At 41.0% G+C, this 24,342-nt stretch overlaps 1 protein-coding gene across 1 annotated transcript; it reads right to left on the reverse strand.

The window, feature by feature from the left end:
• Positions 1–21,913: 21,913 nt before the first annotated feature.
• Positions 21,914–24,212, reverse strand: LOC147448687 (acetylajmalan esterase 1-like). Its single transcript, XM_086521223.1, has 5 exons — positions 23,859–24,212; positions 22,972–23,190; positions 22,764–22,900; positions 22,409–22,670; positions 21,914–22,274 (listed from the first exon to the last, which is right to left on the reverse strand). Exons 1-5 carry the CDS (start codon positions 24,124–24,126, stop codon positions 22,051–22,053), a joined length of 1,110 nt encoding a protein of 369 aa, XP_086377349.1. The 5' UTR covers positions 24,127–24,212; the 3' UTR covers positions 21,914–22,050.
• Positions 24,213–24,342: the final 130 nt, after the last annotated feature.

Here is a 24,342-nt window from a genome sequence, read left to right on the forward strand (position 1 = left end):
TTGTCAAAAATAGCTCCTCAAGGTAGATCGAGTGAGATCGTCATTGTGAAAATTCTTAATAAAATGACATTTCAAGATCGCTTAAAGTGCTCAAGATCTCATGTAGATGCTCTCTTTCCCTATCAAACTTCCCATGCTCTCGGGCAACAAAAATTCCAACAACTATTGTAGAACCAAGGATCGAGAATAGTCCAAGGGATCAATTCGGCAAACCCACCAGGCAACAACCACCACTGCAATCACAAACAACACTTAAGCAAGTCTAGGTTAAGAAGGCAGAGGTTGCACAATTAAAGCAAACCAATCTTACAACTACCTCAATAATGACAAATGGTAAACCCCAAAAACCAACCCAAAAGTACAATCAAGTATGGGTATCAAAGAAGTTGATTGTTGCACAATTTTATCAAGCGTAAATATGGATTCCAAAACGACAAAACCAGAAACTTTCTCCAGTCCAAACCCCTCAGATCCAACCAACACAAAGCCATATCACCACCCAGGAAAACATGTGAAGCAGATTTGGGTACCCAAGCAATTATGGCAAGCTCAAAAAGACCAAACTCAAATTTGGGTACCTAAACAAAGGCCAACACAAATGATAGATGAGAATCTTGGATTCAAACAAGAAATGTCATCCCAAGCTGCAACACGGACCAAAAGTACAAAAGCATCTGTCGGCAATCAAACAACGAGCGGCACAATTAGAATGATTATTGTTTCACCACTCTCTTATTGGTACTACCATAGTAGGATACCTCAGCATTGAATGCCAATAAGCACATTGTTTATACCCTCCTCTCGCACATCATTAATTTTTCCATGCATTGACCGAGTATGTATATAGGTCCGCATCACATGGCTTGCATTAGCACACCATTGTAACCCATGCACAAAAATTACCCTAGGGTGCCACACAGTCGTCCAAGAGGGCTCCGATGAGGAGGGGGGAGGCATTCTCAATGCAAACCCGACATACTAAGAAAGTAATAAAAGGACACTGTTTTCTATGTTTTTGGGTTGTTGCATTCGATTGCAAAAATTTTGTGGTGAACCCAAGTATATATGTCCTTATTGAATGGGATTCTACAGAGATGTGAGGAAAAACACCAAAAATGAGCTTCTAAGTATGTGTATATATGTAAAAATAACAGTTTTTATGCATAAAAATGAGAAAAACGGAGCAATCCGGCCAAAAATATTACGCATGACTATACATAGCAATTTATTGTGTGTTTTTTTAAATTTTGATTTATTGGTGTTTTCTAGGCTACTTTAGTTAATTTCCTTTTATTTTTGTTAATTTTCTGGAGGAAAACAAATAAAAATAGAAAAATCAAGTGAGATGGAGACGGAATGACAACAGAAAAATACAAGAGTGATCAGTAAGCTAAGGGAAAACATATGGTGAAGTTTGGGTGCAATCATGAAAAAAAGTTGTGGAAAGCCTATCCGACCAGTTTTTGGATGAAATGACAAATTTTCTAGAAATGGGGCAAACGGAGTCCAAATGGAGAAATTTTTGAGCCTAAAGTGTATTTCACGACGAGATAAGAGCACATGTCAATTTTTGTGGCAAGTGGCCCGGGGACCCCCGATATAAGATATTTTGGGTCCCACTTACTACCTCATTTTCACTATTCACAGTTAGAGAAAGCTTGAGAGACCTAGAGCGCACGGATCTTCTACGGCCTTGTACATTACACACGGGACACCAATTGGTGCCACACATGAGAGTAGGCTCATTACCATGTACTCTACTTGTTCTATGCTAACTTCATCATGAAAAACCTACGAAAGCAAGCGGCAATATGGCATAGCAAGAAAGAGATCGAAACGGTGATGCAGCCAAAGTTGGTCCGAGCTAGAAAGTGGTCTATGCCAAGAAAAGCATGTAGGCAGGTGCAGTGCAAAAGTCTAGGGCAAGTACCAAGGTCCTGTGCATCCAAAGGGTAGCGGAAATGTATGTTTGAATCGGTTTTTAGGCCAAAAAGAGCTAAAAAGTTGGCTCAATTGGGATAGCAGATAAATGTTCCCAAAGTATTGAGGCAGTGCTCTAGAATGTAGTGTTTAGTGTGCTCTGGAAGCCGGTCCAAACAACTCGTCAAACGGAGCCCCGGTGTGCAAGATACTGAAATTTAAAGTTAGAAGGTTTAGCACATCCCCGACAGGCAAGGCAACTGGGGACAGGTGACCTGAACAGATGTCAGCAAATAGATGTGTAGAGCTAGCATTATGGAGAATGCATGTCTTCTCAGATTTCCAATCGGAGCTCTGGATAGTAAGTTATGGCCATCAAAAGTTTTTCTGGGGGCCAGGTTTGAGCCCACTTGCCCGCATCGAAGGATGCACCATCTTGTATCTTTTTGGCCTCGCCAAGGTTCTCGGTGATAGTATGCTTCATGTGGAGTTGGCAAGAACTGACTGCACATCAATTGGATGCCCGGTTAGCGAGGTACCATAGGTCAAAGTTTGAGATTGCTATTTGAGGGGTGCATGCAGATAATTTTTTTTATTTTTGTGGCCTCAAAAAGTGAGCTCAATGGTGCACATAGAAGGCAACAAGATTGGCAAAACCCTGGACTGATGCAATGATGATTCGGCACGGCTTTACGCCTCGGCCATCGGGTATGTAAGCAATGAATGGTAACTGTGGGGAGCAAGAGGGAAAAAAAAATGATTTTATAAGGGGTTTTCCAACCTATCTCAAGGGAGAGTGGCCAACTGCCGCCACGTGGCCTCGGAAAAACCCACATGCGACGAACAATGGAGAACAATTGGGGTATCTCAACAGGGCCGTGATCCCATAGTGACATCTGAAGCGTGAGAGGGAGCTCCTCAACGATGGTGACCCATAGGGGCTCTGCGCGGTGGTGTTCCGGGCGGCGCTAGGTGCAGGTTTTGGAGAAGGGCTAGCGGTGCAGTGAGCGTGCCCCTTGTGTTGTCCAGGAGTTTGCGACAGATGATGATATGGCAGTGGAAGCGCCCATTTTGAGACATATTCACACCTGCCCCAACCTTTTTGAGGAGAGGGGTACCCCCCAATAGCGAGGTCGCTATTGCTCATAAGGGGAGGGGTTCCCACGGCAGATGACAGCAAGAGAGATAGAGAGAGAGTTTGAAGGCCAAGGGGCCTATCCCACCCGCAGCAAGCAAGCAGTGGAGCAAGTGATAGTGAGGTCAAATGAGACAGAGAGAAAACCATGCAAGCATCGTGCCAAGTGTTGTCAAATGAGAAAAGATGCCAAAAATGAATACTCCCTCCATATATAGGGGTTTTTTTAAACATTTTAGGGCCTTTTTGCTCCCAGCAAGAGGGTGTGTACCTTGAGGGAAAGAGCCAACAGGGAGTGGTTTTCTGCAGAGGGCACCTCCCCCTATGTATTCTGTTAAGCTGAGTGCGGCTATGGTGTTTTTTTTAGTAGAGAATGATGTCCCCCCATTGAAAATGGTCGTTTTTGTCGTGCTATTCCTTCTCCCTTTCTCCTTCTCTGCTCTATTGCGTGTGGTACCGGGTGCACCCCCGCCCCCCCGATGAATGTATGTGCAAAGAGAGAGAGAGAGAGAGAAAGAGAGAGAGAGAGAGAGAGAGAGAGAGAGAGAGAGAGAGAGAGAGAGAGAGAGAGAGAGAGAGAGAGAGAGTGGTGTTTGTGCACAAGGGTAGATGGTGAATTGCGGCCGTTTTATGAGTGTGGATTGATTGATGTTCTGTTTGAGCGCGGGTACATTGAGTTGTGGTTGGCCATGTGTGCAATATCGGTAATTGTGTGAGTCGAAGGTGCTCACTGAGTGGATTGGGGTGTTGTGTATGCCCTGAGCTATAGGAGGCAGCTCCCTTTGTGTGTTGGGCGTGTTCCCCTTTCCAACAGCTTCATAACTCACAACAACCACTGACCCGATAGCTACAAGACTTGATAAAGAGTTAACCCTAGGCTAGATGAACACGTCTATGACCTACTATGCAGGTTTAGGTCAGCTAAAAAAACCCTAAGTTCTTAGAGATTGCAGAAGACAATCGGGAACAAGTTGTCAGAATGGCACCAGACCTCATGAGTAGGTGCTCCTTGAGGTTATCTACAAGCCCATGTAATTGCCTCCATGGTCAAACTTTCAAAAGCGGGTCAAAACATTGAGCTAGGGTTCAGACACGCAAAGCGTCATTTGGCTCCCTGGGCCAAACGTTGCATCCATTTGCCACGAGACTTCACGGGCATCATCGACATACCATCGACAACAAAAACAATATGGTCAAACATCAAGGAAAATCATCACCAACCATTTCTCAGAAAAAGATGCAATTTGAGCAACAAATTACCAAAAATGGTATCTGCAAGGCCAAAGACTACACCAAATCCATGGAAAGGTGCCCTACTGCATCCACAAATCTTGGGTGATCGAGCTCAAGAAGAATCATTGTGGAAAGTCATATCCAAATCTGAAAATCCATTTCAGAGACTAATATGCCAAACATGGAGTTTCTATGCTAAAAATTTGACTTCTTTGTTAAAAACTAGCAATTAGGGCTTAGGGCATTGGCATACATCTTCCCCATGCATCAAAATTCAATTTTTGCATCCTAGACATAATTCGTGTATGATGTCTGACTGGCAATTTTACACATGCAAATGTCATTTTTTCCACACCATCCCTTTTGCCATGCATTATACAACTCACCTACCACGTCCCATTCAAATTGGACCACATCAAGTCATCATTTAGCCAAAAATGCTAAGTTGGAGTCTTTGGGAAGAATATGGACTTATCCATAGGAAAAGTGCTCCAAACTCACAGAAACTGGACACAAAGCATGCACATAGCATATACATCATATCCCAATGCTCAAATATCCATTTTACAAGATTAGACATCATACGCGTATGATGTCTAAACCTGTCATAGGAGGGTTTTGTCAGCATTTTGACTTTCCAAAAGTCATTGGCATGGCACCCATAGCCTCTACACCAAGTTTGGGCATGTTTTGATCATCATTCTCATCATTTTTCATATTAAAATGCCCTAAAAACCTCCTATGGCCTTGGGCACATGAACACTTATCCAAATTCATATTTTCACACATATGATAAGGAAGCTATACATCAAGTTTGAGCCAAAAAATCCAACCCCATGTATGATGTCTAGACCCCTTAATTTGACATGCTGCTGTATTTTTGACACCCCCAACACTTTGGCCACGTCATTATTAGCTTGCCAACAATTTTTCATCACATTTGGATACCATTTGACTTCTATTTACCCACAAGGTGGAAATCTGGATGCACAAACCCCATTCATGTCTTCTGACATCCATCTTCAAGCTCAATTTCAAATTTGAGGCTATACACACCATGCACATGCTATGGACGTTTTATCCCATAAGTTTCAAGCAGTTTTGCATCAGCAGACATCATACGTGTATGATTTCTATTCACTCATGCAAATTCCAAACTCAACATTTTTCATCATAAGAATATTCATCACATAGTATAAAAGCCATATGTTCAATTTGGACCAGTTTGTTAGGAAATAAGACGTAGCTAAATAGATATTTGAGTAGATTACTTAATGGAGAGAGATTGATTTCACACACAAGAGATTATAGAGTAGAGACAGAGAGAGAGAGAGAGAGAGAGAGAGAGAGAGAGTACACACGATATATGTGGTTCACCCAATGTGGGCTACGTCCACTGGAAAGCAGCCACTCAATGGATTTAGTACTTCGAAGTATTTTAAAAAGGGATTATACCCTTAATAGAGCTCTCGCCTTGCTTCACTCTCACCACCTCACACTCACCTTGTTGCATCAACTTCACACTATGAAATGTGTGTAGAAATGGCCTCTTTTTATAGGCCAAAAGGGCTTCCCTCTCTCATGAGAGGCAACCATGTGTAGCTGTAGATACGTCTAAATCGGACCCTTCAATCTGCCCATGTGTGGCCACCCTTGAATTCGGCCACCGGCCACCGGCCATTGAGTTCCGACCACCAACCAATCGGCCGGTCATTTTCCAACCACTTTTCGGCCGCCGTCCGGCCATAATATTCTCGAGATTGGCCATGAAAATTTTGGCTTTCGGCGAGTGATTTTATTTTTCGACGAGTTATTTTTCTTCACGCACGATGGCTTCTCCTCATAGTGGAGGCCTTACAAATGTGCATTTTTTCAGGCTCCATACTTAACAATCTCCCACTTGGAGACTGATCTCCAAACCAAACTTGTGACTACTTTCCATCCTGGCTTCTTATCCTTGAATGCCGATTGAAGATGAGAAAAACCTCAACTTCTCCTTGTTGACCACCTTTGTAAACATGTCTGTAGGATTTTCACTTGTATGCACCTTTCCTAGCTTTAGTTGTCCCTCTTCCAAAAGAGTGCATATGAAGCGATATAACACCTCAATGTGCTTTGTCCTTGAATGAAAGGCTGAGTTCTTTGCAAGATGGATAGCGCTTTGGCTATCACTGTACAAGACACAATTGTCTTGTTTGAATCCAAGCTCTTCTAAGAATCTGTGAAGCCACAAAATTTCTTTCTTTGCCTCCGTCATTGCTACATACTCTGCTTCTGTGATAGAAAGTGAGACCACTTTCTGCAGCTTTGAAGCCTAGCTTACTACTGTGCCTCCAACCGTGAAGACATAGCCCGTAGTGCTCCTTTGAGTATCTTTGTCACGTGCCATATCTACATTAGCATACCCTTGAAGAAAAATATCAATTCCTCCAAAATACAAAGCATTTGTTGTTGTCCATTCTAGATACCTAAGTATCCACTTCACAGCTTGCCAATGCTCTTTACTCAAGGGTTGTCCATGAACCTACTCACAACTCCCACTGCATGTGCAATGTCTGGCCTTGTCCAAACCATAGCATACATTAGAGAACCTACCGCTGTAGCATATGGAACTTTAGACATATAGGTTATGGAATATTCCGGCGAAAAGGAATATTTCGGCGGCTTTGCTCAAGATTGGCCGTGAAAACTTTGGCTTCCGGCGAGTTATTTCTCTTCATGCACGATGGCTTCTCCTCATAATGGGGGCCTTACAAATGTGCGGTTTTACCACAAAAAATTACAAGGGGTAAATCGAGCTCCATACTTAACACAGTTTGAGCAATATTGTGACCACTTGGACCCAAAATCAAAAAATCTTGGCCTAAGACACAATCTATGGCTCCAACCACTTGAATCCACCTCCAAATCAAAATCTAAGATGATTAGAGAGTTACCCATCACCTGGGGATTAGATAGGTCAAATGTGGGCCAAAAAACTCAAAAGAGACATCATACACGTATGATAACTCCAGAGAAAAAAATGACCAATTTGGGGGAATTTTTCACTTTGAATGCCTTTATCTCATCATTCTTAGCCTACAACTCAAGTTCCATCAAGTTTCAGCTCTTATACCCATCCAAACCCAATATTCAAACCTCAATATCTCTACACCTCATTTTTGGCCTCAAGCACATGAAAACATTTCCAAAACAAAGTTTGATACCACATGAGTCTATGCCAAGCTAAAATCCAGCTCTAGTACAAGTTTGAGACCCTTTTGACAAAGTATACATCATACGTATGATGTCTCCATAGCCTATAGATGGACTTGGGAGCTAACTTGACGTGTTCTAAGCCTTCATTACATTATTGTGAGAGCATCTACCAAGTTACATCATATTTGAACCTCATTTGCTCAAAACTAAGCCAGAATCCAACTTCAAGGAGTTCCAAAATGACATCCAAATTGAAATCCACATATGAAATATCACTTCATTTTGAGTACTTGGACATCATATGTGTATGATGTCCCATAGCATGAATCTGCACTCAAAATGCACTTTTGACCACATGCATAGCACCCTTAGGCCCTAATTAGCTCATGATTCAATTTTGAAGTCATTTGGATATCTAGAAGGTGCTCAATTTCCAAATTTTGTAAAAGACGCTAACTTTTCCACTTGAAGTGCATGCAAGCAAGTCACATGTAAAGAGAAAAATACCTACCCTAAAGGATATCATGGCGGCAGTAGATCCTTTCTCCATCTCGAATGAAACATTAAATCCGACTAAAGCTTGAATGGATGAAGCCACATTAGAGAAAAAAGGCATAAGGCTATATCAGGGAGCATTCAAAGACCTACAGGGCAATACGGTGGACATGCCGATGATTCCAAGAAAGTTAAGAATTGAGTATGCCAGCAAAGAGGGCATTCTCCATTACCTAGAAAGAGTGGACATGCATGGTTTCTTCACATCAGAGCCAGCAAGTGCTGATCTCCAAAGAACACCATTTTAGATGAATCGAGAAAACCTCATTTCCCAAATGCTAAATTGGTATTTTAGGATCGTGGTATTGTACTTTTTTTAGCTCAATTTGCCCTTAATTTAGATAAGATGTCATGATTGTAGCACCTAAGTTTGATTTTTCAATATTAAGAAAACTTTTAATATAATTTTTTGCAAAAGGATTTGTATCAAAGAATTGCTTGAGAACATCAATCAAAACTCATAAAGATAGATGTTAAAAAAGATAATGTGTCAAAATACACCAAATGATGTGGCTACTAAGCAACATATATATTGATTGTTGTTGTGGGAGCAAATCACACCACCCATAAAGTGCATGGAACACAAGCTAGATCAACATAATGTCAATCGAGGACATAGATGACACAATAGGCGCATGAAGGAAATCTCTTTAGCTTGTTAGGATGAGATCATCCCATGCATACAACACTTTGGAAGGCTAACTAAACCACAATTGAGGACATAGATGACACAATAGGCGCACGAAGGAAATCTCATTAGCTTGTTAGGATGAGACCATCCCATGCATACAACACTCTGGAAGGCTAACTAAACAACAATCTAGAATCTCACTACTCTCAACTACACCACCCAAGTTACCCACATACACACAAACAGAAGGAAACTCGCCAAACCATGCCAAAATCGTACGAAACTTAAAGAACACCTTCGTCTCACTAGGATACACCTGTCCCAAAGCCTCTATACTCTAAACCCATCTACAAAAAACACGTATGAAGACAGAGCCGGATTTTGGAAGTTCTTGAAAGTGAAATCTACGAGTACCTATGTGTAGCTTATGTTGCCATGATTCTAATCACTACTTGCAAGCAAAAAAAACACATCGAATAGCTTGTAGATGCGTCAACATGCGTGCTCCATCTCGCGAGGAATGCTTGGCGTTGTTGCGTAGCTCTTTTTGAGCCTAGCACAATGGTGTTGTCGTATCTTCAATGTGATGAACGAGGGGGAAGTAGCACCAGGATGAATCTTACTCTCTCTCTCTCTCTCTCTCTCTCTCTCTCACACACACACACACACACACACACAGTCGACAACAACTTAAAACTTGATTATGATAAAAGTTATCTTTACAAAATGACCTAGGTACCTTCTATACTAAGGCTACCATAGATTAAACCTTAAATAGAGTTCTAGGGGAAAAATGTCTTTGTACATACAATCTAGAAGTGCCATTGCACCCCGGCTTCTGCAACTAGACTAGCTACTTACTACAAATGATGTTTGTAACCATAATCCACAGCATTTCATAACTCTTAGAGAATAAGGCTTTGTTGAGTTATGTCATGTTGTTGACCCAGCAGTCAACACTCCCCCCCCCCCCCCCCCCTCCGAATTCATGTTGTCCTTGACATGACCTGGTTGTCGATGTCAGTGTGGTATATGTCATGATGTGGACCCAGCGGTCAACACTCCCCCCTCCAAATTCATGTTGTCCTTGAAATGACCTGGATGTTGATGTCGATGCGTTCTTTGTTGTCGCTTTGCTGATTTAAAGAAAGTATAGGTTGTAGCCTTTGCACGAGCTCGTCATGTTCGTCCAATCTGATGTACATAGTCTTCACATGATTCAAGAAAATCATAATGGATGACGAACATCTGCCAATTTTGTGTCTTTCTCATTTTCAAAATCAACTTCTACAATCTGTAGAATTGAATGATTGGCTTTCAGATCTTGTTTCAGATCTTGTGAGCCAATGACAACTTTGTAAGGATTTTGTAGAAATTGTATGGCTAAATCTAACTTCTTTAGGCCAAGTTGCACTCCAATGCAAAGTCTGACTATTAGGTCGAATCTTAGAGATAATTTTTTTATGACTTGAGGTTCAAAACCCATGTCTAGCATTCGATCCGCTAGGACTTCTTTGTTCCTGCATCAAGTTGATCAAAGTCATGTAGATGTTGACTGTCGATTCTTGATTCTTGATTACAAATTTCATGAAGTGTTGATTGTAAGACCAATGTTTATTCTCACTCCCCCATATCTCTAGTGCCGATGTCAAAGCCCTCGCACTCTCTCTCTCTCTCTCTCTCTCTCTCTCTCTCTCTCTCTCTCTCTCTCTCTCTCTCTCTCTCTCTCTCACACACACACACACACACACACACACAGTATGAATCACATGGACCATTCTCTATTTCTCAGCACACTCGCTTACACACAAAAGCTTGCAAGAAACAACATCGCGTTCTCTCTCTCTCTCTCTCTCTCTCTCTCTCTCTCTCTCTCACACACACACACACACACACACACACACACACACACACACACATAGTATGAATCACATGGACCATTCTCTATTTCTCAGCACACTCACTTACACACAAAAGCTTGCAAGAAACAACATCGCGTTCTCTCTCTCTCTCTCTCTCTCTCTCTCTCTCTCTCTCTCTCTCTCTCTCTCTCTCTCACACACACACACACACACACACACAATGCATGCTCTACATCCACAAAAAATCATTGGTTCCCATCGTTGAATCATTGATCTTGTTTCACTTCATTAATGCAATGTAAATGTGGAAGGCCTCCCTGCAATGCTCCAACACCCGAATGACATGTCGACTCACACAGGCAGTGACACTCTCTCTCCCCCCCCCTTCTCTCTCTCTCTCTCTCTCTCTCTCTCTCTCTCTCTCTCTCTCTCTCACACACACACACACACACACACACACAAAATACGGATGTGTTCATGCAGCTACTAGTGAGCTTCGAGCGACAAGTTTGAAGATCATTTACGGCATAGAAGACCATGCAAGCATGCAAAAGGAGGTTTATTGGGCGACACATGGAAGGGAGTTCTTCATGGCCTTTAAAAGTAGAGCCACCCTTCAAATGGCTTTCAAAAACAAAAGTAGTTAGCCTTCAAATTTGAGGACCACGGTGAAACTCCATGGCCTTCCAAAGAACTAAAAATTACATAAATATAGATAGAGTAGTACTTTTTTTTATTGTACATTGCCAGGACTATTAAATTGATTTTACATTGCCAAAAGTCAAAAATATTTTTATTTTTTACCATCTAAGTACTTATCCTTCACTTTTCATTTGAATTCACTTTTGCATTTCAAATGAAAGAAGGTTTCTTAAGATTTTCTTTGAAATGAGCCAGAGTGTGACAAATGGAGATTCCCTCCTTTCTTGAAAATTTTAAGTTCCATTATATACTAGTACATCTGGCGGGCTTTGCCCGCCTCTCCCTCTCTCTCTCTCTCTCTACGTCACTGTGCTCCCGGAGCTACAGGCAACACCTGCCACTTGAAGGACGTTCTGACACGTGGCAGGGAGGGGGAACCGGAATTCCCACCCCATTATCCTTAGTATAGATAGTACTAGTGTGTGACCCACGTGTTGCTGCGGCCAAGAAAAGCATGGCCATTGGGTCACACACACATACATTTGTAGGTGTGGATAAGTGTCTGTATGCACACGAGTGGAGAGAGTGGATTACTCCAAAAAGATGACAATTCTCTCTCTCTCTCTCTCTCTCTCTCTCTCTCTCTCTCTCTCCTCTCTTTTTCCTTGAAATGGTATGTAGTTGCTTTTGGAAGGCTTCTAGTTTTCCAAGGAAAATCTCTCTCTCTCTCTCTCTCTCTCTCTCTCTCTCTCTCTCTCTCTCTCTCGCGTGTTGGTGTCCCATGCAAGGGTGTAACAAATTTTTGATAGGTGCACCTCTCCTCTTTGTGCATAGCTTGATCAAGGTCGTGAGAGAGTGATTGTGGATGTACTAAGCGTGCATCTTTTCAGTGCCTCTCGTACCCTTCCATTTTGGGTATGTTGGAAACCTACGTTTACAAAAAGAAACAGAGTTTACAGTTCCTTCAACCAGCTAAAATTATAAAACCAGGAACTAATAAATTTTGCAAGTGTTAATGTAAATATTGACAATTCTTCCAGTATCAATGTTAATGACAATTCTTCATATTTTAACCTAAAAATTGTAAAAGTTTTATTTTTCCCTTATTTATTATATTACTTCAATTAGGAAGAATAGTATAAGTAGATGAAGCATTTCATATCATAGAATTGACTCCCTTTTTTTAAAACATTATGTAATTGCTTACGGAGGGTTGCCAACTTGTTGGGAAAACTCTCTCTCTCTCTCTCTCTCTCTCTCTCTCTCTCTCTCTCTCTCTCTCTCTCCAGCATCCCATGCAAGAGTGTAATAGATTTTTGATAGGTCCACTTTCCTCTTCGTGCATAGCTTGTGCTTGAGGTGGAAAAAGAGTGACCAAGGATGTACAGTACATCTTCGGTCACTCTTTTTCAACCAGTACATCCAAGTTTTTAGTGCCTCTTATACCCTTCCATTTTGAGTCTCTTTGAGACCTGTGTTCACAAAGAAAGAGCTTAGTGTATTTTTAACCTTCTAAAATTGAAAGACCTAGGCTACATTCCAAGCTTGCCTTTAAGAAAATTGACAGTTCTTTAAATTTTAACCTAAAAGCTAGAAGAGTTTTATTTGTGTCCTTATTTATTAAATCACTACAGGAAAAATAATATAAGTAGATGAAGCATTTATTATCATAGGATTGACTCCCTTTTTTAAAAAATAATATGCCATTGCTTTTGGTTGGCTACCATGTTGTTAGGGAAATCTCTCTCTCTCTCTCTCTCTCTCTCTCTCATGTCGGTGCCCCACATGAGGATGTAACAAATTTTTGATAGGTGCACGCCTCCTTTTGTCACATACTATTTTTAGGTGGTGAGAGAGTGACAGTGGATGTACTGAGCTTCCAACTCTTCTACATCCATCATGCCCTTCCATTCTCGGGCTATTTGTGGCCCATGTTGTTGGTTTTTGCAAAACTCGCAATTGTGAGTGGATAGTATTAATAACATCAGAATATACACCAACCTCAAGCTCGAACCGAGCCTTGAGGGTCAAAGGACTACAAGTTTTCTGCTTGACATAGAGACCACAACTACTCCTAGGCTTTACTTATTACAAGATGTCATGTATTGTTCTAGACCAGTCCTCTGAGGCTTGTTTGCCTCCGATTATGTGGATCGTCACTCTGCTCTCTTGTATTATTTCACCAAAGCTTTCCACAACGAGATCCCCCTCAAACACACGGCAGTTCCTTGCTTGCCAAATATGGTGAAAGAAGTAGTACCTGATTATTTGAGTGTAGACGAAGAGCAGGACTTCCCAACCTGTTACTACCAAAGAACAGATCATTCTTGAAGAACTTAATTTTTCATGTCCTTTGAATCCACTTGCATATTTTTCCAGCCATGCCACTGATTGCTTGGAATCCTATGAAAAGGTGGGCTAGGTCTTCACTAGCTATTCTACACCCCGAGCAACGATCGGACCCGATTCCTCTTTCTTGTATCTTCACGTCCGTTGGCAGAGCACCCCACATCACTTTCCACAAAAATATCTTCATATAGTGAGGCCACCTTGGCTTCCAGATGTTCTCTATGACTCCCTCCCACCGTTTTTCCATCCAGTGCCTATTCCATAATTTGTTTAGGGGCTACACCAATTAGCCTCGTGCATTGATGCATGGTAAATGCCTTTAGAATGTGGTTTCCAAAAGAGGCTACTCCCCGGCCATCTCCAAGCATCCCATTCAAAGTTGGAGGCTAATTTGAGGCCCATGTTTACAAAAAACTGAGATTTACTGTATTTGTAACTGGATAAACTTACAAAATTTGGGCTATATTCCAAGCTTGCTTTGAGAAAACCGGCAAAATTTTCCAAGTTTGTGTAAATATTGTCAATTCTTTGAATTTTGACTTAAAAATCAAAAGAGATTTTATTATGCCTTTATATATTTCCAATGTTTGCAACAAACCAAGGTTTACTATATTTAATCGGCTGAAATTGAAAAATCTTGGCTAGTTTCCTAGCTTGCGTTGAAAAAATTTGGAAATGTTTTGCAAGTTTTAGCGGTAATTTCTCATATTTTTGCCTAAAAACCAAAGTTTTAATTGTGCCCTTCTTTATTTCGAGTACGATTTTTTTTTTGGCAAGCCTAGCAAATTAGTTCGATTAGGAAAAATGTTTTTAGTAAGCTCTATTTGAAACCTCACATGCCACATGCTTATGTTATCCTCCCCCCCCCCCCCCCCCCCACACAACAATGTTCTTGTGGTACCAGCCCTGCGAGACCATCTGACTTTACCTCTTTGGGTAAAGTTGTAACATGTAGTGTGCACATCCTTGAGGTTAATAGAATAACTATGCATTTAGGTGCCAATCAAAAGGTTTTTGTTCAACATTGTGGATTTTTTTATTGTATACATTTTTCAGAACTTTAGATACAAAAGGGTGTTGAGAAACTATTTTTGAAAAAAACTTTACAAATTGAATAGAAAATTGCTCCCTTTTATTGGTGAGAAATTCATAGCTGAGGGTTTTATAAATAGTGCTTGACCACACGTGATATAGGTTTTACATATAGTGACTCCCCCGTCCCCCCCCCCCCCCCCCCCGGCAAGGATTCCAAGCTTACCTTGAAGAAAACCAATAAAATTTTGCAAGTTTTAGTACAAATACCATCAATTCTTCAAAAGAGTTTTTAGTGTGCCTCTTATTTATTTTAAATTATTTCGATCGCGAAAAAGGATTTGGTGCCCTCTTTGAGACACCCCCCCCTCCCCAAACACACATACACAAACATGTCGAGTACAATGTTAGATAAAAAGTGGGCTTAAATATTTTTAATGGCCTAAAATTGCAAAATTCTAGCTAGATTCTAATTTTTACTTGAAGTAAACCACTAAAATTTTGCAGGTGCACATACAGAACAATTCCTTAAATTTTTAACTTTTATGGCTATTGGCCTTTGAAAAGCAAAGTTGAGCCACCCAAAATTGGCTTTCACAAGGATAAGTAAAGTATGCCTTGAATGAAAAAGTAAAGTCAATCCCTTTTTTTTAACTTGAAAGCTGAAATGATTCACAGGTTCCAAGGTGAGAAATGAAACCTTTTGCAAAGTTTTCTTTGAAGTGAACCTAAGAGTGACACCTGGATGCCTTCTCCTTGCTTGAAAATTTCAAGTTGCTTCATATATAGTATATGTTGGAATTAGGGTTGCAAAGAAACACACGCAGCTTGGAGAAGTTCAAGGAAGCTCAAGGCACACAATGGAGAGTGTGTTTCTTAGTATGCAATGGAAAGATAGATAGCCCTAGAGTGATGGGCGTATATGCAATGCTCGGGGGGAAAAACCTCCTAAAGAGGTAAAAAATGCTCCGGCGGTCCTAGTGTGTTCACACACATCACTACCACATGTATATGGTAACAAATCCCCCCTGGAGTGATGCAGTGAACGAGAGCTGGCATATGAGTAAAGGGAAGTGCCATGCCCTGAGGATAGGATCAGTCCACAAAAGGGAGTAAGCCCAAAGCTTTGTGTAAAGCTTCAAGCTTCTCACGAGACAATGCCTTTGTGAAAAGATCTGCAAGGTTGTCCTGTGTTCGCACATAAGCCAAGCTGATCTCTCCTACTGAGAGCCTCTCCCTGACATAGCCTCATGGCACACATTCAAGAAAGCAGTAACAATGTCTGATTGATGTACATCCCAACCAAAATGAGATGCCAATGCACATAAAAAACGCACAGTAGTCATACGACAAGTGGGAGCAAAGGTCTCTTCATAATCTATGCCTTTTTGCTATGCATAACCCTTTGCAACAAGTCGAGCCTTATGGCGATCGATCTCACCATCCGGCGTGCGTTTCAACTTGTAAACCCACTTCGTACCAATGACCTTTTTGCCAGGAGGCAAATCACATAAAATCCATGTGTCATTTTCTATAAGTGCGTCATATTCTGATTGCATGGCAACCATCCAATTTTCTAAATTTTGTGCTTCATCAAAAGACAAGGGCTCCTCAACATCATGTAAGCTAGACACATCCAAAGCATAACAATCTGATGCATAAGATGCATGGCGAGAGCCTGAACGAGTACGACTAGACAAAGGTGCATCCAATTTACTGTCACGCAAAGTATGCACAGCCATTTTGGCATACCTCTAGCTTGCTCATTTTCAGCCCTTTCCTCATCAAGTACATCATGTACATCAACATCAGTAATAGGTTGATCTGTAACATTTTTAGAAACCCCCATAGGTTGTACATTTGCCTCATTGGAACTTACATTCGTATTTCCACCACTGAAAAGAGGCAACAAAGTGTCATAAATGTCATGTGAGCTTGCATTACTGTCTCTAGTACATGACAGCAAGGGCTAAACAGAATCTTCCACAAACACTACATCCCGTGAAACCAGAATACGTTTTGTTTGCGGATGATACAACCTGTAACCTTTTCTTTCAGCACTATAACCAACAAAAATACATTTGACAGCCTTATCATCCAATTTTCTGCACTGCACTTGTGGCACCAAAGCATATGCCAAACAATCAAAAACAAGCATGTGCTCAATAGAAGGCTTTCTATCATACCATGCTTCATATGGAGTAATAGACTACAAAGCTTTCGTAGGACACCTGTTAAGTACATAAGTGGCACACATGATGGCCTCAAGACAAAAAGAATGCGGCAAAGCTTGACTTTTGACCATACATCGTGTCATTTCCGTCAGTGACCTGTTTTTCCTCTCAACGACCCCATTTTGCTGAGGTGTATAAGGCACTGTACATTGGTGTTTTATCCCACGACTAGCCAGAAATGCATTAAATTCATGAGACATATACTCCCCCCCTCGATCGGAACGGAGGGTGCCCATAGTACATTTCGAGACATTTTCAACCATAGCTAGAAATTTTTTGAAGCACATAAAAACTTCGGACTTCGCTTTAAGCGGAAATACCCATGCATGCCTGGATTAATTATCAATGAAAGTAACGAAGTACAGGTAATTTCCCAAGGACGGAGTTTGCATGGGCCCACAAACATCACTATGCACAAGCTGCAACCTGCATGTGGCCTGAACGGAACCATCCTTTGGAAACTTAGAACGCTGCATCTTACCCAAAATACAGCCTTCACAAACATGTTTGACAGGTGCTTCAAGAGGCGGCAAAGAAGCAACCGTATCAGATTTCTGTAAACGCAGCAAACTGGCAAAATTCAGATGACCAAAACATGCATGCCAAAGTTTTGCATCTGAAATAGCCCTTGAATCTGCAACAGCATTTGCAAAATTTTGTCCACACTTGTCATACAAAGTGAGCTTATACAGCCCATGGCACAAAAGGCCAAATGCAACAATTTTATCACCAAACCTGAGATCATGAATTGTACATCTGTCATCCACAAACTTGACTACAAGTCCAAGTCTAGCAAGTGCGCATACAGACAAGAGATTCTTCTTGATCCGAGGTACATAAAGTGCATCAACAAGTGTGAAGGAACTGCCATTTACAGTAGTAATCACAATCTTTCAAACTCCCTGAACCGGATAAGAGGCATTGTTGGCACAAGTGACTAAATTCCCATGAGGGACAGACTCGAGAGAGGTGAACAATTCACGATGTGAGGTAATGTGCTTTGTAGCACCACTGTCGAAATACCACACATGTGAATCTGCAGCAACTGACAAGCATGCATCATGGACAGCAAGATTGTATGTGCACTCTACGCTAAAAGCCCATTCTGCATCGACATCATCATCACAGTCTCCTTTCACAGAAGACTCAACAATGGCTGCATTTGTAGTGGAACTAGCATTTGCACTGGAACCACCCTCTTTCTTCTTAGCCTCTTTGGCCTTCAACTTAGGACACTGCTTGATCAAGTGATCATTTGCTTTACAATAATGGCAACGCATCTTCTTTTTGCCCTTATCACCAGAATTTCCAGAAGAATTGTTGCCAGCATAAGCATTAGGAACATAAGTTTTGCCACTCGCAACAGAACCATAAGAAGTGGTTGCATTGCTGTTACCACCCTTTCTTCGATAAGCAATAAAAGCCTGTTCAACTGCACTCTGTCTAGTCCTGTTTTTTTTGGAAAGTGACTCTTGCAACAGCAATGTGCATAATGCATCAAACTTGACAACTTCTGGATTTCCCTGGGTCATAAGTCTCCAAGTACTAGCAAAAGTCTGGTAAGAATCTGGTAAGGCATCAAGAATAGTCTGCACAAGGGAACTGTCTGAAATGACTTTACCTGCAGAAATAAGCTGCTCATTGGTATCCTTGACACTAGCAAGGAAAGTGTCCATATCATCTTCCTCATGCATAATCTTTGACTCCAGCTCTTTACGCAGCAAAGCAATTTTAGCCTCATTGCGACTTGCATAAAGACCAGTCAAAATAACCCAAGCTTGTTTTGCAGATTTTGCTAAACAGATGTGAGGAGCAATAGTGCGCTTCACAGACAACGCAATCAATGCATGAGCCTGCACATCCTTAACATCCCAACAAGCTTGTTCTGCCGTAGGCAAAACAACTCTAATAGCAGCAATCCTTGCAGCAAGACCTGCAGCATCCTCAACATCACCTACATCCTCAGAACCAAGACGTACGTCAATGCCCTGCACAATGTTCCAAACGCCCTTTGACACAAGAACATGTTGCATCATGTAATCCCACATAGGGTAATTCTCCCCATCCAACCTATCCTCAGCAACGAACATCTTGAGCACATCTGTGTTATTGTTGTCAGCCATGGTAAATGTTGCATCTGATGCGAAAACTGTCCGAAAATAGGAGAAACGGAGCAGGAACAACACGTGCCATATAACACAAACCGTAGAAGACTATAAGGCACCTATTATGCAGAAAACGGCACTGATAGAAATTCTGCACAAAATGATGGAATTGCATGTGCAGACCTGCATGTAGTGGAAACGGAGGCCGAAATGAGCCCAAATCAAAAAGCTGAGCAGACCAAGCTCTACGAGCTTGCCCGAAATATTTGTCGACCTGCGAACGCTTGCCAAAACACACAAAAATCGAAGAAAGTGAGGAGGAGTGTGTTGGAGAAGCTGGCGACTAAGCCCGGGAGGACGCAACCTACCAAGTGTTGGAATTAGGGTTGCAGAGAAATGCGCACAGCTTGGAGAAGACGAAGGAATCTCAAGGCACACAATGGAGAGAGTGTTTCTTAGTATGCAATGGAAAGATAGATAGCCCTAGAGTGATGGGCGTATATGCAATGCTCGGGGGGGAAAACCTCCTAAAGAGGGAAAAAATGCCCCGGCGGTCCTAGTGTGTTCACACACATCACTACCACATGTATATGGTAACATTATAGAAGTACTAGTATGTGATAAGTGCATTGCTGCGGTCAATAAAAATTATGGTCTAGTTTAGGTAAACACTTTCTTCCCGAAGTTGACAACATCCGCAATCATTTATGCATCTAAATCAAGGTAATGACAACCATATCTTAAATGCTTAATAAAAAAAATTAAGACTACAAATAATCCAAAGTGGTAATAAGGTTTTACATCCTTTATTGTATTGCCTTAACTTATTTAGTCATTGGTGATATGACATCAGGTTTGGATGATAATAGAAAGTGCATAGAGAATTGAATCAACATAACAACTATAGTATGTGAACGATGCATTCGTGTGAATCCAAAGACTGTAGTATTAATGCCACCGAAACTCTTAATCTATAACAAAACTTTAGCTCTCAATACCTTTGGATTCATTGTCATGGACATTGGTAGTGAAGTTCTTTTTAGGAGGTATTATATGGGGCATTGCCGACAAGAGTTAAGATTCATGTTAGAGGGATTGGCTCATATAGATATTCGGATTGCAAAATGGCTTGTGAGGACCTCCCCCACCTGTTCAAGGAATATCCATTATTAGTGGACTAGCATGAAAAATTTGTAAATGGGTTCAAAAGACCTGGAAAATAACATATTCAAGAGCGACTTGGTCCTGGGAGGGACGGTGATGAAAAGCCAAGTTCTACTCGTATATATCACAAATCGTTAGATCCTACTACTTGACAAATCTGGAATTCCAAAAACTATCAAGTGTTTGAGAATGCTCTTTTAACTATTGGCTTTGTTGAGATCATTCAAGAAATCAAGGAATTGATGATCTCCATTGGTAAAAGGAAGGACTCTGAAGAGTGGTATAGGACCACCAAGGCCATTCTGACAGTCGAGACCTTATCAGAATATGGGTAGTTGCTTTCCTCATAGTGAGGATTGGTAGCTTAGCATTGTAATATGGTATTCCTCAAGGCTCGACACGAGCTTGAGGTTGCTCTATCCGTTTACTTTGGTGAATATAATTTATCCACTGACTAAAAATCTCATTATCATCAAGGGTATAATTATAGCCTATAGAAGCCATCATGTAAGTATTTTACCCATATATAGGGACATAATGGAAGTACTTTGACTCATGAGCACACACACCCTATGATCCACATCTTACTCCTTGCACGGTTCTCCACCTTGCCAAGGAATAGCTTTCCTTCCTCTTTTGTTTTTGCAATTCCCACATTATTTGGGATATTTATATTAACATAACTATTTCTAGGAATTCTCAGAGAAATTTTCATCTTATTGCATTTCCTTTAACAACATGTGCATAGGTCCTTGCATCACTTTGTGTAGCCATACCAACTAAAAGAAGGATCTTTAAACTTCAATGCTCAACAAAACCCTAGGGTTAGTGTAATCCCACCTACAAATTTTAAAGCTAAAGATTAGAAACATAGAAAATTTAGAGGAACTCAGAGCTTTATTGTAAAACCTCCAACTTTAGTCACTTTACCTCTACTATTTCTCATATGTAGGCTTGCCAAGTTTTTGGAGAAAAGTTTTTTCAAGCAATACCTTTTAATATATTGTAGTAGCAATGTTTTGCTTGTGTGTCACAGTGACTAAAAAACCCTAAAAACCCATCAAAATTCAAAGGATAGATTGATCCAAGAGCAACAAGAAGTGATTCAAACAAGGTGAAAAGGTCTGAAGACCTACCAAGTTAAGGGGAGATGAAGGATAGTAAGTTTAATTACATGCACGTAATCACATCGAATTTTTGTTGTGGTTTAATATAAAATTGTATGATCTATTATACATATATAATTAGAAGTAATATATATATTACAAAGAGCCACATTAAATAATATGAAAGTGCACATTGCATATCAACATTTTGAGGAAAAAAATGAGAAGGAAGTAAAATAAAAACAATAAAATTTTAAAATTAAAACACAAACTATTTTAATACTTTTTTTCATAAGTAGATTTAAATTTAATGTAACAATGCCCTTTCAAAGGCTGAAGACCTCTATCGTTCAATAGTTTTTTTTAGTGTTTAAAAAGCTCCTTCAAAGGCTTCAAAAGTGCAAAGAATTTACTCACTAACGTTTATTTCATTCTTGCGCGTGTGTGTGTGTGTGTGTGTGTGTGTGTGTGTGTGTGTGAGAGAGAGAGAGAGAGAGAGAGAGAGAGAGAGTGCTCTCGAAAAAAAACATTTTTTCAAAAACTTGCCAAACCTACATATGTGAAACAACCGAGGTAAATTGACAAAATTTGAAGGTTTTTACGCCGAATTATACTAATTTTTTCCAAATTTTGTAGGTTTTCTCACCTTCAAATATAAAATTTAGAGGTAAATTTCAAAATTGATAGGTGGGATTACACTAAATCTAGGTTTTGAGAGAGAGAGAGAGAGAGAGAGAGAGTGTGCTATTCTACATCAAATACAATCAATTATTCCATGTTTCATGTACAATGGTTGTACCATAGAGGTCTTTTAGAAAGAATATGCGTGGAGTCGCACCCATACGCTTAGTCTGTACTAACATCATTAGCATGTGAAATTAGCATCATTGGAATGCTTGAGAATTGTCTATAAAGGAGCCTGTTATAAATGTTTGATTAAAAATTTGTAAACTGAAGCTGTCAGTGAAATGTACCCCATCCCATAATATGTACTCGCTCGGGCTAGAGCACAAGGAGGCACTCTCCACATAGCAGAGATCATCATCACTGTAGTTGTAAGGATAGTCATCCCCGGCACCACAACACGCTTTTAAGACCTCTGAGAAACCTGCCGGCAACAATAAAACAGTGCTTTTATGACACAATTCCATGAGTGAGTAGCTAAATGAGTTACCATTCAAGTTTAAAGAAATAGTTGACAAGAAGCAACATAAGAGCACAATGAGAGCATAGTGACCATACCAAACATTTCCTTGTGCTTAAAAATATAGTCATAGGCACCAAAAAGATCCATGTAAAGAAATGACACATCTGGATACAACACCCTCAGACTTGCCATCTCCTCTTGTATGCGCACACCGTGCAAATAACTAGCATAGTTGAGCTCTTCGAGGCAGCCATAGGCATCTCTATTGCCATCAACATTTGTGAGCATTGCTGCTGAGCAACCGACAGGTGTAATAGAAATAAAAAGAAAATTCTTTGCTCCACTGCTCAACAGAGTCTGCATATATGGCAACAAATATACTGAGTACTGCAAGCGCGGTCTGTCAAGCACATAAATTCATAGAAAATCAAGGAGACATGATGCTTTTACCTCTACAGCATTGCGTATTTTTTGAATGACCAAGGGCATCAAAGTGGAAATAACAAAGGAAGGTGAATACTTTGCACAGTAAGAATGCGTGTAGTCATCGCCACCGATCTGGATGACATAGAGGCCTTCAGTAAAAGCTGCATCCACAGGAAAAGCGTAAGGCAAATACGTATTAAGCTTAAATTGCGGCATAGGAAGTAAAGTTCACCTGCAATGTTTCCATCAGAAGACTCCGCCCTTGCTTGTGCATCAAGATGCCAGGAGATTTGCACATCCAGGGAGAGGTCTGAAGAAGTATTGACACCCAAACTATGGAGCAAGGAGACGTTAAGAGCTGTTGCCCCTGCAACGGCATAGTTCACGCCTCCTCTAAAATCGGCACTCGAGTTGAGATATGGGTTCAGGAAGGGGAGGCCCAAGTGAGAGGCTGCACATAATGAACATAATTTTGAAATTTTGTCAAAGCACTATAATGCTTAAATCAACAAGGCATGGATCAATAGCCTCAGAGACACACACAAGAAGTTTTGGACAGATTGTCGCAATAATTTTGACTTACCTCAACATCATGAGCTTCTGTGAGGGAGGCGCCGCATACCTAGCTAGGTACCTGGTGCAGAAGATCATGATGTTATGCATTGTACGTAAAACACCGAAAAGACTCCATTTTCCTACATGAGAAAATTTCTAAATCTTCTTGTGGCATAGAGTGTGCCAGTAATGCAATACATAGACAAAAACACACAAATAAGCATCTGCAATACATAGGCAAAAGTAGTCGATAGCCAATATATACACAAAAGCACACAAACAAGGATAGCCAGCCTACAAGATCATGCCATTTGGCAATATGGATAGCCTGTAACATCATGCCATCTGGCCTGAAAAATGCTCCTGCCATATTCCAAAGGCTAATTTGTATTTGCTAGACTTCTTGGAGAATTTCAGATGTGCATGCCTTTGTGTCTCTGGCACAACATATGCCTATCTATAAACAAAAATTGCAGATTCCATAGCTGTATTGGTGCATTATCCATGCCAAAAGCTCAATCTATGGACATTAATGTGCATAATGCCAGTGGGTGAGATACATACCTAAGAGGTCAACCTGGACACGGCCATCGCTGTAGCGCCACGCCGGAAAGCCAGGGAAGGTCTCTCCATAAGGAAACTGGGTAGTCCTCAAGGCCGAGGAGCTGCCCGAAAGGACACCGTTACCAGTATCAGAGAGGGAGTCCCCGAAGACGAAGATTGCAGGGTATGTGCCAAGAATGGACGAAGCACAAGCAGCTGAAGAAATGGAGATGAGCAAGATGGGCGCCCACAAGAAGGTGAGGCCTGGCGCAAGCGTTGTTGTTGCCATGTGTGTGTGTGTGTGTGTGTGTGTGTGTGTGTGTTTGTTAGAGAGAGAGAGAGAGAGAGAGACCAGGGGCTCCCTAAACGCAGATGAAATTGGGTAGTCTTGATTGGTGTCTGTAGGACCATACGCAAATTAAAGTAAAGAACCGCACAGTGATGATTGATTATCTCTATAGCTCTCCTCAGCTCCTAATGGCTCCAAAAAAAAAAAACATCACTC

This window comes from Adiantum capillus-veneris, chromosome 10 (assembly GCF_014529385.1).
Source record: "Adiantum capillus-veneris isolate H3 chromosome 10, ASM1452938v2, whole genome shotgun sequence".
NCBI classification, from domain to species: Eukaryota; Viridiplantae; Streptophyta; class Polypodiopsida; order Polypodiales; family Pteridaceae; genus Adiantum; species Adiantum capillus-veneris.